The sequence below is a fragment of the Chelmon rostratus genome, chromosome 18 (genome assembly GCF_017976325.1).
Source record: "Chelmon rostratus isolate fCheRos1 chromosome 18, fCheRos1.pri, whole genome shotgun sequence".
NCBI classification, from domain to species: Eukaryota; Metazoa; Chordata; class Actinopteri; order Chaetodontiformes; family Chaetodontidae; genus Chelmon; species Chelmon rostratus.
The window spans coordinates 10,489,116-10,502,436 of NC_055675.1; the positions used below are offsets into that span (position 1 = coordinate 10,489,116).

The 13,321-nt window shown below is 44.4% G+C and overlaps 1 protein-coding gene across 2 annotated transcripts; it reads right to left on the bottom strand.

Moving 5' to 3' along the window:
* Positions 1-5,550: 5,550 nt before the first annotated feature.
* On the bottom strand, positions 5,551-11,948 carry tdh (L-threonine dehydrogenase). 2 transcript variants are annotated; one of them, XM_041958474.1, is made up of 9 exons: positions 11,824-11,948; positions 9,521-9,715; positions 9,179-9,221; positions 8,957-9,027; positions 8,135-8,284; positions 7,847-8,019; positions 7,645-7,735; positions 7,100-7,369; positions 5,551-6,726 (listed from the first exon to the last, which is right to left on the bottom strand). In XM_041958474.1, the coding sequence occupies exons 2-9, from the start codon at positions 9,705-9,707 to the stop codon at positions 6,587-6,589; spliced, it is 1,125 nt and encodes a 374-aa protein (XP_041814408.1). In that variant the 5' UTR covers positions 9,708-9,715; positions 11,824-11,948; the 3' UTR covers positions 5,551-6,586. The 2 variants fall into 2 exon arrangements, with proteins under 2 accessions (XP_041814408.1, XP_041814407.1); XM_041958473.1 differs by lacking the exon at positions 11,824-11,948 and adding an exon at positions 10,522-10,552.
* Positions 11,949-13,321: the final 1,373 nt, after the last annotated feature.

Sequence of the window (13,321 nt, forward strand, 5' to 3'; positions counted from 1 at the left end):
CTAGCTTGAAAATCGAGTAGGGCTCTTAGAAAGTGCCTGAAAAAAATATGAGGCCACGCTGGTTGTTTGTCGTGAACACATCATTCTAAAATATTTGTTAGAATGTCATATTTAATACATATGAAAGTGTATGGATCATCATATTATTTCAACTATGAATACAATAATGATTGTATTTAGAACATTGCAAGTGATTAGTTTCGCCGATAGAGGGCGCCACAGCCACACAGACGCAGCACAAAAACATGCTACGTGTGCTGGGTCATCCGGGTTCGATGAACCCAAAACTACAGTACAGCGGATAGTGGGTTTCTGTGTCTGACACTGATTTATCTGTGTAAAGAAAATATGACTTGTACAAAGATGTGAGCAATATATTATCTTGCTTATATATGCACTAAATCAGTTTGTAGAGTTGGGACTAAGATGTACAGAGGAAGGATTTTCTCATATCTCAGCAATAATAAGATAGTAATACAGTATATCATATTAAAAAATTACAATTTTTGTATTCACCTGAAATTCAACAATTACAATGAACAACAACATATCTTATCCTTGAAACAAGGATAAGATATTTTTTAAATGGCAACTAAGGCATTGAATTTCCGCAAATCATTTTGCATACCTTCAAATATAAATGCCAATACCAATGTATGTGTTCGTGATCAGTGAGCATCAGCTGATATCAGGCCACTAATTCATTAGTCAAGCTCCACCCAAATCTAAACTGTGATATCCCAACTCAAACAAGTCATTGCATAACATGTTCTTGCTCCAAAAACCGGCTGGTGTCACAACATTTTTGCTAAAGGATGTGATGCACTGAGCCCCAGCTGCACATGATCACATATCAGCAGCTTTTGATATGGGCATGCTCCTAGAACTGGCAGGAAAAGCACAACCGCAAGCAATTATAAACATCTGAATATAGTGCAGAGAGCTGCTTTGAATTATCAGAGAAAAAAGCAAGTAGACAAGCACAGTTTTTATCCTCTCTGAATGTGGCACCAAATACTCACATCAAACTCTTTTCTTTTCTTTTCTTTTGCTTTTTTTTAACCTTCTTTCTTTTTTTATTTTTGGCTGCAAAGAGAAAACACTCGAAACAGGAGCTTACAATTAGCACTTGAACGCAGCAGCTTCACCACCACAAAGTAAAGCAGCTGTACTTGAGATGTGGACCAAAAAGATTCCACATGAATACTGAACTCCTCTTATGTAACTTGTGATCAACATATGAGACAATAAACCAACCTGAGTAAACAACAAGCAACCAAAGTGTTAGACAGTAATAGTGTCAGTCGTAGTTACTGGGATGCTACTGGGTGGTTGTTTTGGTCTCACTTACAGCTGCTGTTAGGGTGTTATAGTATGGAGCCTGCAGTTTTCACAGTTTTTCAGTTTATTGATTGACAATTAAACACTGTAAAAGTCTAAAATCATTCCATAGCACACTCACAGCTCCACATTGCAGGTGGTTGTTTTGCAGTTGCAAGTGGTGGCTGGGACTTGAATGTCCTTGAGTTACTAATGGGTTATAAAAACTCTCTGGGAGCATTTATCAGCCCTATCTAGATGGGAGGCCAGTGCTCACAGTTCTTGTGTGCCTAAGGCCAAGAAATGAACATAATATTTATTTATGCAAAATAGTCCCAGAAGATGTCTGTTAGTTCTATGGAATCATGTCCAGGATAAACAAGTCAGGTCACCTTCAGGAGTTTTTTCTTTTAATCTTGGAATGGAGCCCAAGTCCTCAGCTGATCTCTCGAGAAACATTTTTTCTTCTTTCTTCCATGTCAATTATTGATTGGAAGTTAAAAATTGAAGTGAAAAATTTACATTAAATGAATTTCAAAATGTGACACTTTTTGGTTTGGACTTTCAGTCCCTGAATTGAGAATTTGTGGCTCTCCATTTAAATATATGGAGAGCCACAAATTCTATATATATATATATATAAAGTACAGCACAAACGGGCCCCATCACCAACAGCACAGACTGAATATATAACTCATTAACAAATACACTGCATAACTGTGATATGTTTAGAATAAAAATGAAATATTCACTGTATAAATTAAAGATACTGGCAACCTTGCATTTGACACGGTCTTGCAGAGCTTTACTCGTGGGATTAAAGGGAACAAGATCATCACATCTGCTGTTCCAGAGTCAGACATCAGATGGTTTCCATAATGGTCAGGCCTGAGTTGTGTGAAGCTCTAATCTGACCCCAAATCTGTGGCTAAAATTACCACCTCAAGCGTGGGATTAAGGCAAGGTTGTGTAACAGCCTGAGAGGGATCAGTGACAGTGAATATTGTCATCTTGACTCGAGCAGATTGCCCTACAAAGAAGCTGACAATAGAGCTCATAGTAGTGTGTTGTGTCACTGCGCCTCATGTTACCATTCCTGTTTTTTTTTTCTTCTTATAACCCTGAAAAGGTCTGATTTAAAATGATTTAGTATGCACAGATCACTCATTCACACTGTGCACTGGCAGTGTAAAGGTCAGATCCGGTCAAAACCGTCCATCAGAATGTATAGCTCATTGAATCCATAGAGCTCATAAATATGACTGTGGTCCCCAGGTCATCATCGATTTTCTGACCATCACGGTATCAGCTGTTCCAGACTACTGGAGCAGCGACAAAGCTGTTAACTGCTTTGCAAAAGCAGAAAGAGGAAGTACAGTGCAGTTTTTTTACTGTCACTACAAGAGGAAGTTCTTTCAGCAGCATGAAACCACAAGATCACAAAACAAGAACAAACGAAATAAATGACATTAGACATTACAAATATGAAACCTGAAATAAGTCACTGTCTGTAATTGTGAAGCGTTGTCACAAATGAAGCTGCGAGACTGTGCTGGAGCCGTAAGGGAGTGCTATACAGTGGGCCTTTACATTTCTCTTGAGGTTGGATGGTGGGAGGAGGTGGAGGTGGTGGGGTCTTGGGCTCTATTACCATGGCAACAGGTCTCCATGTGAAATAACAGCTGTGGCACAGAGTGTTTTGGCGTTTTTGACCCACCGCCTAGCAGCTCTTCCCCCCACCGGTCCTCTTTATGTCTCTGTCCCGTCCTTCACTTTCTGCCCCGGTCCAACGAAAGCTGCTGCACACGCTGTGTGAATCTCATTACACGATGACGAACAAAACACTGGGGCCCAGGCGAGCGGGGAAGCTCCACGATTGGCTGATGGGAGGCGGGCCTGCAAGTGTGTGCACACACCCAGGGAGACGTCTTACATAAGAGGCAGGCTTGGTTTCCCTTGCTAGAGACTGAAGAAGAAGGAAAAAGTGAGCACCTAGTCACATGGCTCTTTGTTTCTGTTTCAAAACACCCTCCCCCGCAACACCCCCCAAGACCCCAGTCTGTGAGGCACACACATGTTCAGTCACATTCACATACAGATATGTTATACAAAACTTGTATGTGGGAAAAATGCATCTTTTACACATGCAAACCAGTCCACATGTATGCATTGCATTTGCTTGGCCACGTGCGTATACGTGTTGTAACTCCTGAAAGATGCGTGTTGATTGGTCCACAGCTGGCTACTCTCAGTTCTTTGAGACCACTCGCAGTTAAGGTCAGCAATAAGACACTCTGTTCCAGGAGGCAGGAAAGCTGCGTTAGATACATATCTGGAATGGTGCAAATCAAGTGTACGCTGTGACCAAGACGAGCTGCAACAATAGAAATTACATTACATTACATGAGAAATGACTTTAAAAAATAGAAATGACTGAACTGGTGGTAATTCAGGCATTTCTATTTTTAAAGACAGCTGTGACTTGATGGTGTGGTCTGTTTGGTTCCCTGTTAGTGGTCTCATCATTCTTTGTGAACTTTAGGATTAACCCAGAACTTAAAAGGCTGCTTTGTTTCGCAGGAAGTCCATTTCCACGTGCTGGATGTGTGAAATGATTCCTGCTCGGTGGAGCTGCAGCCTGCAAACATATTTCTTCCCGGTTGAATTCTAATTTCTCCTTCCAGCCGGGGAGCACACCTGCAGCTTTATTGACACACGCTCACAGAGGTGTTAATTAGTGTCGAGAGCTCGTGAAGTGTTTGTGCTCTTCAGTCTCAGCGGCTGGTGATTGAGACCGAATGGAAATTGCGCCTCACCTTACTTAACACCGAATTTGGCTGAATGAAGCGAGCCACCCAGACGGCCTGTCTCCACTCCGTGCGCCTCTCTCTCTCTGCGGCACGACTGCAAAACAAAACCAAACAAGGTCACCCGGAACAGCTGCAATTACTGACACAGAGAAATTGAAGAAAGGCTATCAAGCGTGCGGCGGATGACCTCGCTGTCCTCAGGGTTACAGTTTATGATCCCATTCCCCGAAGAAAATACAGCGGCTTCGGTTTATTGCGCTTATTGATGTGCTGAGGAGGCTTCTTTTCTCAGCTGGGTTAGTTTTTTGTGCCTCTTGACTCAACTGGGATTCAAATATTCTCATCAGTATATAATGATAGTTTGCAGTGTTAACCCTTCTGCTCTCTACTGAATCACATTGGAGAAATAAATGTATATGTTTGACACAGATTAGAGAAAATACAAACAAGGGAACCAAAACCAGCGAAAGTTCATGCTGTGATTTGAGTCTGCCTTCCTGCACCTGCTGCTATTGTGTGACGCACGCTGATCTGGTCAGTCCACATTAGATCATTTAAATCCCCAATGTAATTTAATCTGTGCTCGAGCACACAGCCACACTGGTTCCCGAATACAATGCACAAAACAGGAATTTCAGCTGGAAGAGTCACCAAGTCCAACTGAAAAATTATATAAAGATGCAAAGTTTCGAGATTTAACCCTGACTTACAGAAAGTCACGTTTACAGCAGCAGAAAGACGGGAAAAGCAGGCTCATGTTTGCATGTGTGAAACAGTATCCTGACATCTGTTTTCTCAAATTTTCCACACAATATGCACATCTCAACTTTTGGACTCTTCTCCAAGTCCCGTGATGCTTTGTGTCACTTTAAGCCGGAGCGCAGACGAAGTTATTTATGGATTATATTACAGGTTTTAGCTGCCAACAGCGCAAACTCAAACCTTCACACGTCGCGCTGGCAAAGCAGGCCTCATATTCATTTCTGCAGTCAGACAATACCGGTTTGAACCTGTTTTTTTTTTTTTTTTTTTTTTTTGGAGATGATTCCACATCAATAAAGGTCAATATGAGGTGAGTGATTCTGCATGTCGCTGCATATAAAGCTTTACTCCACAGAATCAGTCACTAAATGCATGCACGGATGCGTCTCGCCTGCTGTGATTTACACAGCTTGGCTCCTTCAAACGAGTCTTTTCGTAAAGACAGACAGGTCCCTGTTCTGAGTGAGTGAGTGTTCGAACTGCGAGAACATTTTGTACTCAAATGTTTGACATGGCACACTCTCTGCCACCCTGAGGTTTGGGGCTAAGGGAACATCGCCTGCAGCTTGTTTACACAAGAGAATCAAGATGAACTTGTTAAGAGATTAAATTCTCTCCCCGTTGCGAGGTGAGAACATGACAGAGACAGACAGGGGTGTGTGGAAAAAGGTTTTATTGTCAAAGCTTGTTGTGATTGAAAGAACAGACAGAAACTTTCACATAGAAACCAATTCCAGCATTTCCTTTACAAAATGTTGAAATACAGCAACCACCAAATGTGGCTAAACATACTAAATGTGGCATACAGTGTCACATTTCCCTTTTGTGTCAAAATATTCCCCCAGAGTTGATGAAAAAAAAAAAAAAAACACAATAAAAGTGGACAGGAACACTTGGAAACAAGAGTGTAAAGAAATGCCTTCACTCGATGAAGCTCCCACGTGTTTAACACCAACAGACAGAATAAATAACGTGACGTGGAATAAACAGAAGAACAGTTCTTGAGAATTATCGCTCCGCACTGCTTGAAATACAGACACGCTGTATCAGAAATCGCCCCCGCAGGTGATTAGGCTCATTTACTTGTCGGCAATTTTAAGACAAATCTTTCTAAAGTGCATCAGAGGACGCAACTCGTCTATTTGTACACATACTTGATTTTAGCCAAAAGACGAATACCTGGATTTTGACACTACTTACAAATTTAGCAGAAAACGAAACCCTGACCCGTTTCCAAAGGAAAACAGGTGGAGACGCTTACAAACGCACAATGCGACATCCTCATTTGTGCTGATTGCTAACTGTTGTTTGTGTGTGTGCAAAAAGTCGCACAATTCATCAACATGCAAGTCCCTCTTCCTTACCACTCAAACAAGTCGTTATCACCGATACCGCTGACAACCTTCGATCGACAGGCCGCTCCTCGCCAAACCTCCAAAGGAGAAAAAAGGGGGTAGAGAGAGCAAAGCAGGGGCGGACAGGCAGGAGCAGGGGGAGGATTGTCTGGCCCGCGCTGACCTTTACGTTCTGACGACACGGTAGCCTCGTGCCAGGCAAGCAGAGCCCTTCTGATTTTACGGAGAGAAGTGAGAGAACGACTATGTACAGACCATGTTTCCCTACTCTCTTTGGTCAGTCTTTACATTATGTACAAAGAATACCAGGAGCGGTGTCACGCACGTCCCACCCCCCCCTCAGTTGGCGCGAGCCATGCGCGTGTCTGCGCCAAAGAAGTTGAGCATTGTCTGGACGAGCTCGGGGAGGTCGTAATCGTGCTTCCAGCCCCAGTCCTTCCGCGCGTTGGAGTCGTCAAAGTTCATCGGCCAACTGTCGGCTGCAAAGAAACAAATATGCTTTAATGATGGAAAAAGGGTTTGATACAGCCTGCGTCTTATTATCTGATTAGTTTCCTGCCTCAACTTAAGTATGTCATTAACTAAAAATCTGTTTATGCCAATATCCTGTTACATTAAGGTAGATTAAGCAACTTTTGAAAGTCTTGCAAATAATATATAAGACTACACCCACTCAGGGCTTTTGCTGCTACAGCCTCTTGAGCTGCATGCTCATAGCGTATGCTGGCAAAGTTAGCCAACTTTAAATAGATATTGCTGTGTGACAGACATTAGCAAGTCATTGTGGTGACGCTGACTTTTCTCTGCAAGTGCTCCTAACAAATGATGACATCAGTGAAGATCAAGGCTTACCGATGGCCTGTCGTACGTGGTCGACGTCATACGTGACCTCCAGCTCGGGCATCTGCTTCTGGAGCTCCTGGGCCAGCTCCTCGGGGGTGAAGCTCATGGCATTGATGTTGTAGGTCCTCATGCTCAGCGTGTCGGCCGGCGCCTCCATCACCTCCAGCGTGGCGCGCAGGCAGTCGTCAATGTACATCATGGGCAGCCGCGTGTCGGGTTTCAAGTTGCACTCAAACTTGCCGGTCTTGATCGCATCGTGGAAAATCTGGACGGCGTAGTCTGTTCGGAGACAAATAAAGGCATTACGGTCGCGCCGATTCTGGAATAAACCTGTCTGATCAGAAGGGGCGGATTGCGGTGTGAAGGGGGCTGTGGTGGCTGTTCAGACGCGTGAAAATATGTACATGATGCATCGAGTGATCCGCTGGCCTAAAAATACAAGTCATGACAACTCTGAGACAAGTCGGTTACATAACAAACGTGTGACATGACAGGAGCGCTACAGGAATAGGTTAAAATTGAAACCCTGTATGTGGTCTGAAGCGCACTCTCACCTGTTGTGCCGCCTCCAGGCATGGAGTCAGCAGAGATGATTCCTGGGTAACGGAGACAGCGGAAGTCTAGGCCGTAACGGTGGTGGTAGTACTGTCAAAGAACAGAGAGTCCCAGTTTACAGTTAAAACCAGTCTCACCATGGGAACAGAAGAACAAAGCCGAGTGAGAGTACAAAAGGAGGAAAGGAATCTGAGCTCTAACCTCTCCCATCAGCTCGGCGTGGACTTTGGAGACGCCATAGATGGTGCGAGGTCTCTGCACACAGAGATCGGGCGTAGGGTTGCGGGGAGAAGTGGGGCCGAAGGCACCGATGGTGCTGGGGACAAAGAGTCGCAGGCCGTGCTCCGCTGCGATGTCCAAGATGTTGTGAAGCCCTAAGGAACAGACGAAGCACCGTGAGGACACGACACCTTCACGTTCAAAGGAACATTATCGCTACCACGCGATTCTAAGGCTCAATCCTAGTTAGCACATTGCTAATTTGCTTACCGGTGATGTTAACAGAGCGCGCCAGGGCCACGTTAGCCTCTCCAACAGCACTGAGGAGGGCACTGTAGTGAACCAGCCAAGTGATGCGGTTGTTCACCACAATTTCCCGCAGGTTCTTGTAGTCCAGGATGTCTGAGTAGATGAAGGGGCCTGCAGAAAGATTTTATATAAAGCAACTGTTCAGCTCATCTTATTTAGAAGTTCTCACATCACTGCTGAGCTAAAGCAGGAAATATGCATTTGTTAATCGTCTGCGGCGGCTGCGCTTGTGTTTCAGGTCTAGCTTGTAACACGGCTTCTTGGAAGCAGATCTCAGTCCTTGCAGCTGTTCATTGCTACATTCAATACGTCCTTTGGACAGCTCATTACTGTACATTAGCAGAGCAGAGGCCCCCATGTGTCACATATTGATTTAGGGTCGTTCATCAACAACATTTTTCACGAAAATGTGACTTCCTCTCCTGTGCAAATGAATGGAAATCAATAAGATTTATTTGCAACACTGTCCCTCTGTCATTTGGCAGTAAAGCTGGGGCACATTTCTAACACACTGACAAGCTTTATTGCCAAACGCCTGAATGTTCTGTGTATTACTCATAGCTACACTCACCAGGAGGAGCCCAACTTTGTGCTTTTTGATGTGATGAAACAAAGACACTGAAGAGTTTTTACATTTTGACGACATCTAGCTCTTGTTCCTTGAGGCTGAGTGCACTGACTGTAGGTGATTTGGATGAAAGTAATATAAGCAGGCACTCTGTATGTCTGAATCTGCTGAATTCCATACAGCCGAACTCAATTCCAGCACATGAGTTGACTCACCACTGTGGAAAACGTTGCTTGGAGGTTTCCTGATGTCAGACAGGATGACGTTGTTCTTGCCAAACCTCTTCCTGTAAAGCAGTAAGCAAGTAAGTAACATTGCACAGCATGAAAACGCACCAGACGCCGTTCTCGCTGTATTGCAGCGTATTTGACAACTGGATGTTTGCCAGCTGCAGGCGACAGGATGTGTAATTTGCACACAGATGAGTCAAATCTTACCTGAGGAGTTTGGCGAGCCCCACCCCGAGCTGACCCAGGCCACCTGCATTAACATGGGGAGAGACAGAAACATTAGAGACCGCTGCATGCATTAAATCAGCAGCAGCTAATGATCATCTGGTTTCCATGGAGACTGAAGTAAGTAAGAAGGAGAGTGGGCCATAAGAAAAAGGTCAGCATTTGCCGCCTACTCTTTGTTTTTAACCGTCATCCCTTTCTGCTGTCATTGCAAAACTTGCTAGAAATCCTGCTGGTCCTGAATCCCCGCAGAGCACATTTTGTAGCAGCTGGCCACCATGCATGATACCACTGCTGCTGGACCTCCTCACCGACGCTGCATACCTGTAATGAGCACCTTGGGGTGGTCTGTCTCAGAGAAGGACACGGAGTGGAAGCTGGCGTCAGACGTCACCTGCCGAGGGGAGAAGCTGATGTTGCGTACAGCCACCGTCAGGGGCTGGCAGCCGCACCCCGGGGTGCTGAGCAGGGCCTGCTTGGCCACCTTGCTGAGGGTTCTGATGACAGGCATGCTGGTACCTGAGAGGGGAAAGAAAGTGTTCACTCTTTCAGGTGATGTTTGGGCTGCCAGCAAAATCCAGCCTGTTTAGATGCTTTTTTTTAGAGAGCAAAAAAAAAACCCCTAAAACTTATTTTATGTGAATCTGTTGATTTCCCTTCGATCTGGACACTTAATTGAAGACATCTGAATATATCTGACTGCCATCATCTGATGGCTTCTTTCAGGACATTTTATGGCCAATGCATGACGCACTGTGTCAAGAGATTTGGGCTGGTCTCCAGACCTCAGGCGCCAGGAGACAGACAGAGAACTGGTCCGCAGAACTGCAGCTGAGGGAAAAGATCTCACTTCAAAAACCCCGTGTAATTCATGCGCGGCGAAACGGCGAAACTCACAGCAGGAAGAGATCTACAAGACAATGAAAACGGTCCGAGATGCGAGCAAACGTGCCAGCGGGGAAGACACGTCGGCTTCACTCAAATGCAAATGACTATTGTGTCCAAAGAGGCGCAACGCAGCACTCGAGCGCGTAGCAACACACAACACTTGATCAACTGTCTTTCACTCAGTCTGCTCACTTTTACTACACTTTAGTGGACTTCACTGCAGGTAAACACTCTCAGAAACGCGCACGACTAGAGAACAGACGGAGCATTCAGTCAGGACACTGAACGGAGCATTCAGTCAGGACACTGAACGGAGCTCCTGTAGTTTAAAGAGCGTCACCGGGTTTAACGTGATGAAAAGCTGCCGTCTCTTCGCGCGTTCATCCCTCAGCTGCCTCGACTTCGGCGCGACGCGTCAGTTTCAGAGATGGTCTTACCGTGAGAGCTGCGGGCTTCCAAAAAAGGGAGGACGAGAGTTAACTTGAGAGTATTTATACTGCCCTGCCTTCAACGCGAGCCAATCAGGGAGAGAGGGCGTACAGTAGCGGACGAAAACTGTGCCAAGAGTGGGTTGACAATTACTGTGCCGGGATTTGGATACATCTCCGGAAGGTTTTAGCTGTCAGGACTCTTTTGTCTTTAACATCTTACAGAGGAATTCTCATTTGGAGTACAAAACATACAACCTAACACACGAGGTTATTATTATTGTTATTATTATTATTTTATTTACTTTATTGCTCCCAAACTGGGAAATTACTTCTCTGCATTTAACCCATCACTGATTGAAACACACATGCAACATGTGTCAGGCGCCCGGGGAGCATATAGGGGGGTTAAGTTCCTTGCTCAAGGGCACATCAGCCGGCTAATGGAGGGGGAGGGGATACTCCACCACACCCAGATTTTTAGTATCATCATTATATAAGGGAGATCATATATTGAGCATCAGCAGTACAACTTGTGCGACTGTTTTGCGCGATAAAGCCGTGCGCTCCTGCTCCATCGCGCCTGACCCTTCGCCCCTCCTCACTACATGTGCTGCTCGCTGTTGTGCCAACATGGTTTCAGCGTGCATCATGTTAGTTGTGTAATAGGGTGGATGCAAAGAGATGCCCCCCTCTTAGACCTGACGCCGCGCGACGTGGTGGATCTTTTAAGAACCGTCTATAATCTAGCGCTTTAATGGCAGGGCTGCTGAGCTGCATTTAGTGCGGCCGTTTTTCCTCACACACTACGGTGGCGGCGAGCAGTTTAAAGAGCTCGCCGTGTTCTCTTGAATGAGTGAGAACAAACAACTCGCTCATGTCACACTTTTCCAAAATGTGGGTCTGCGAGGACGCAGTCGGCCGTCCAGACAAACGAAACCAGGCCAGTGCGCCGGAGTGAAGGTGTCCTGGCGCAGCGCCTGAGCGCACCGCGTCACTGTCACGGTGGCAGCCTCAAATCTAACAGAGTTAAGACGGCTCTTTAGTTTGCTTTGGCCTCTAATAAGCAGGGGGCGAGGTTTTGCAACAGGCTGAAGAACAGCATGAGCGCTGAAATTGTGAAATATCGGCATATAATAAAATGTTATTATGATTAAATAAAATTATTGTATAGAGGCGGCACGTGGTAGAGGAGGACAACTTAAATACAGAATTTATTGTGTTCTGATAAATTGATTTAATTGAAGCACATTTCAGTCGCCGCATGTGAGCGGAAGAATACGGGAGATAAAAGGGAAGGAGTTTACTCACCGGTTGATCTTCGGGACTATAAAACTCCTGGCGGACTTGCTTTAAGAGAGCGAGATGCTGCTTCCTCCTCTGAGCTGATCCTGTAGCCTGCAGCGCTCTGACGTGCCGCCCGTGTTATCTCTGTCCAGTGTTGCATCAGCTGCCCCTTCAAGCTATATATCAGCGGCTATCTGGCTCCAGGGGGAAGCCGGCTTTCTCTCGATTGGTGGAGCCTCGGAGGTGCGGTCCTCACTGCAGACCCCTCCCATAGAGCGTCACCGACCTACACCCCCGCGCCCCGAGTCTCAGCGTGGCTGCAAGTGCAGCTCGCGCGTCCTGTAGCTGGCTGTCAGCAGGCCCCGGGTGCGCTTTTACGCGTTGTCTCCAAACAAACAAACAAACAAACAAACAAAGAAACAAACAAAGTGATGTGACACACGGGGTGTTCTAAAAGCTGTGTGCGGTGACTGATTCTGGGTGTAGCTTAATGAGAGATGGCGCTTAATGGTGTAAGGATACAAAGATGGTGGAGATCAGGATGATCACAACGCACAAGATATTATATATGGCTGATTATGATTATATTTTTGACATCATATCTTCATGAGGTGCAGAAAATGTCATGTAGCTATTTAAGTTGCTTGTTCAGTTAAAGCGACCGTCTAAAATTAAAAGATACTCAGTTTACTGTCACAGAAAACTTGGAAGAAGAAAAAAATCCCCAAATTTGCCAAAAAAAATTATCCAATTTCTAATATGCTTTTTTTTTTAAACTTACTGGGATTAATTGGCTAATAATTTCAGCTTTAATATATTATACGTTCTACTGTGTCTATATTTAAGTATATCTTAATATGTTTTAAAATAGATATTTATGTTTCAAAATGTTTAAAATGTGAGTAAAACTATGTTTACTTTACATTTCTGACTGCTCATAAAAATTTGGATCAAGCCAAAAGTTAATTATGAATATTTATTTCTCAGATTTTTCAGTTTAAATTTCTCTGAGCTTCCAGAGATGGTTTACAACTTGCATGATACTATAAGGTGCTACAGTTCCTTAAAAGAGTACATGTTTCTTGTCTTTCTAGACTTTTAACATTGTATTCTGTACTCTAAACTTTTGGTTATTGCCAAAATGTCCACAAAAATGTGAATTTCTACCTATTTATCTAAATTCCTATAGTTTCCTTAACATTCAGTTTTACCCCTTTCCCCTTAAATTGCTTTAAGATTGGAAAAATCATCTTGTGCCACACTGTTGGACAGTACACTTTGTATTGTTTTGTTCCAGCTGTATGACATTAAGGCTAAAATATTCAACCCCATGACTCGGTGCTTTTATGACTGCTCCATTACATCAAATAGAAATATTTTAGATGCCTTAAGCATCATTTGCATGCCTCCACAAAAGCTGGATGTACTTTTTAGATTTGGTATTTTCTGGATTTTGAACTGTGGGTTTGACTATTTGGCTGAACAGTCTGAGCTTGCCATGACTGACGCACTGACAAGTAGA

What these genes read in the sequence shown, in the direction of transcription:
- tdh (XM_041958474.1), bottom strand. Translation starts at nt 9,707, where the DNA reads ATGCCTGTCATCAGAACCCTCAGCAAGGTGGCCAAGCAGGCCCTGCTC. An exon ending in GGGCTCGCCAAACTCCTCAG is followed by an intron (nt 9,028 to 9,178) that starts GTAAGATTTGAC and finishes ACTGCTTTACAG; the next exon opens with GAAGAGGTTTGGCAAGAACA. An exon ending in ACGCCGAGCTGATGGGAGAG is followed by an intron (nt 7,736 to 7,846) that starts GTTAGAGCTCAG and finishes GTTCTTTGACAG; the next exon opens with TACTACCACCACCGTTACGG.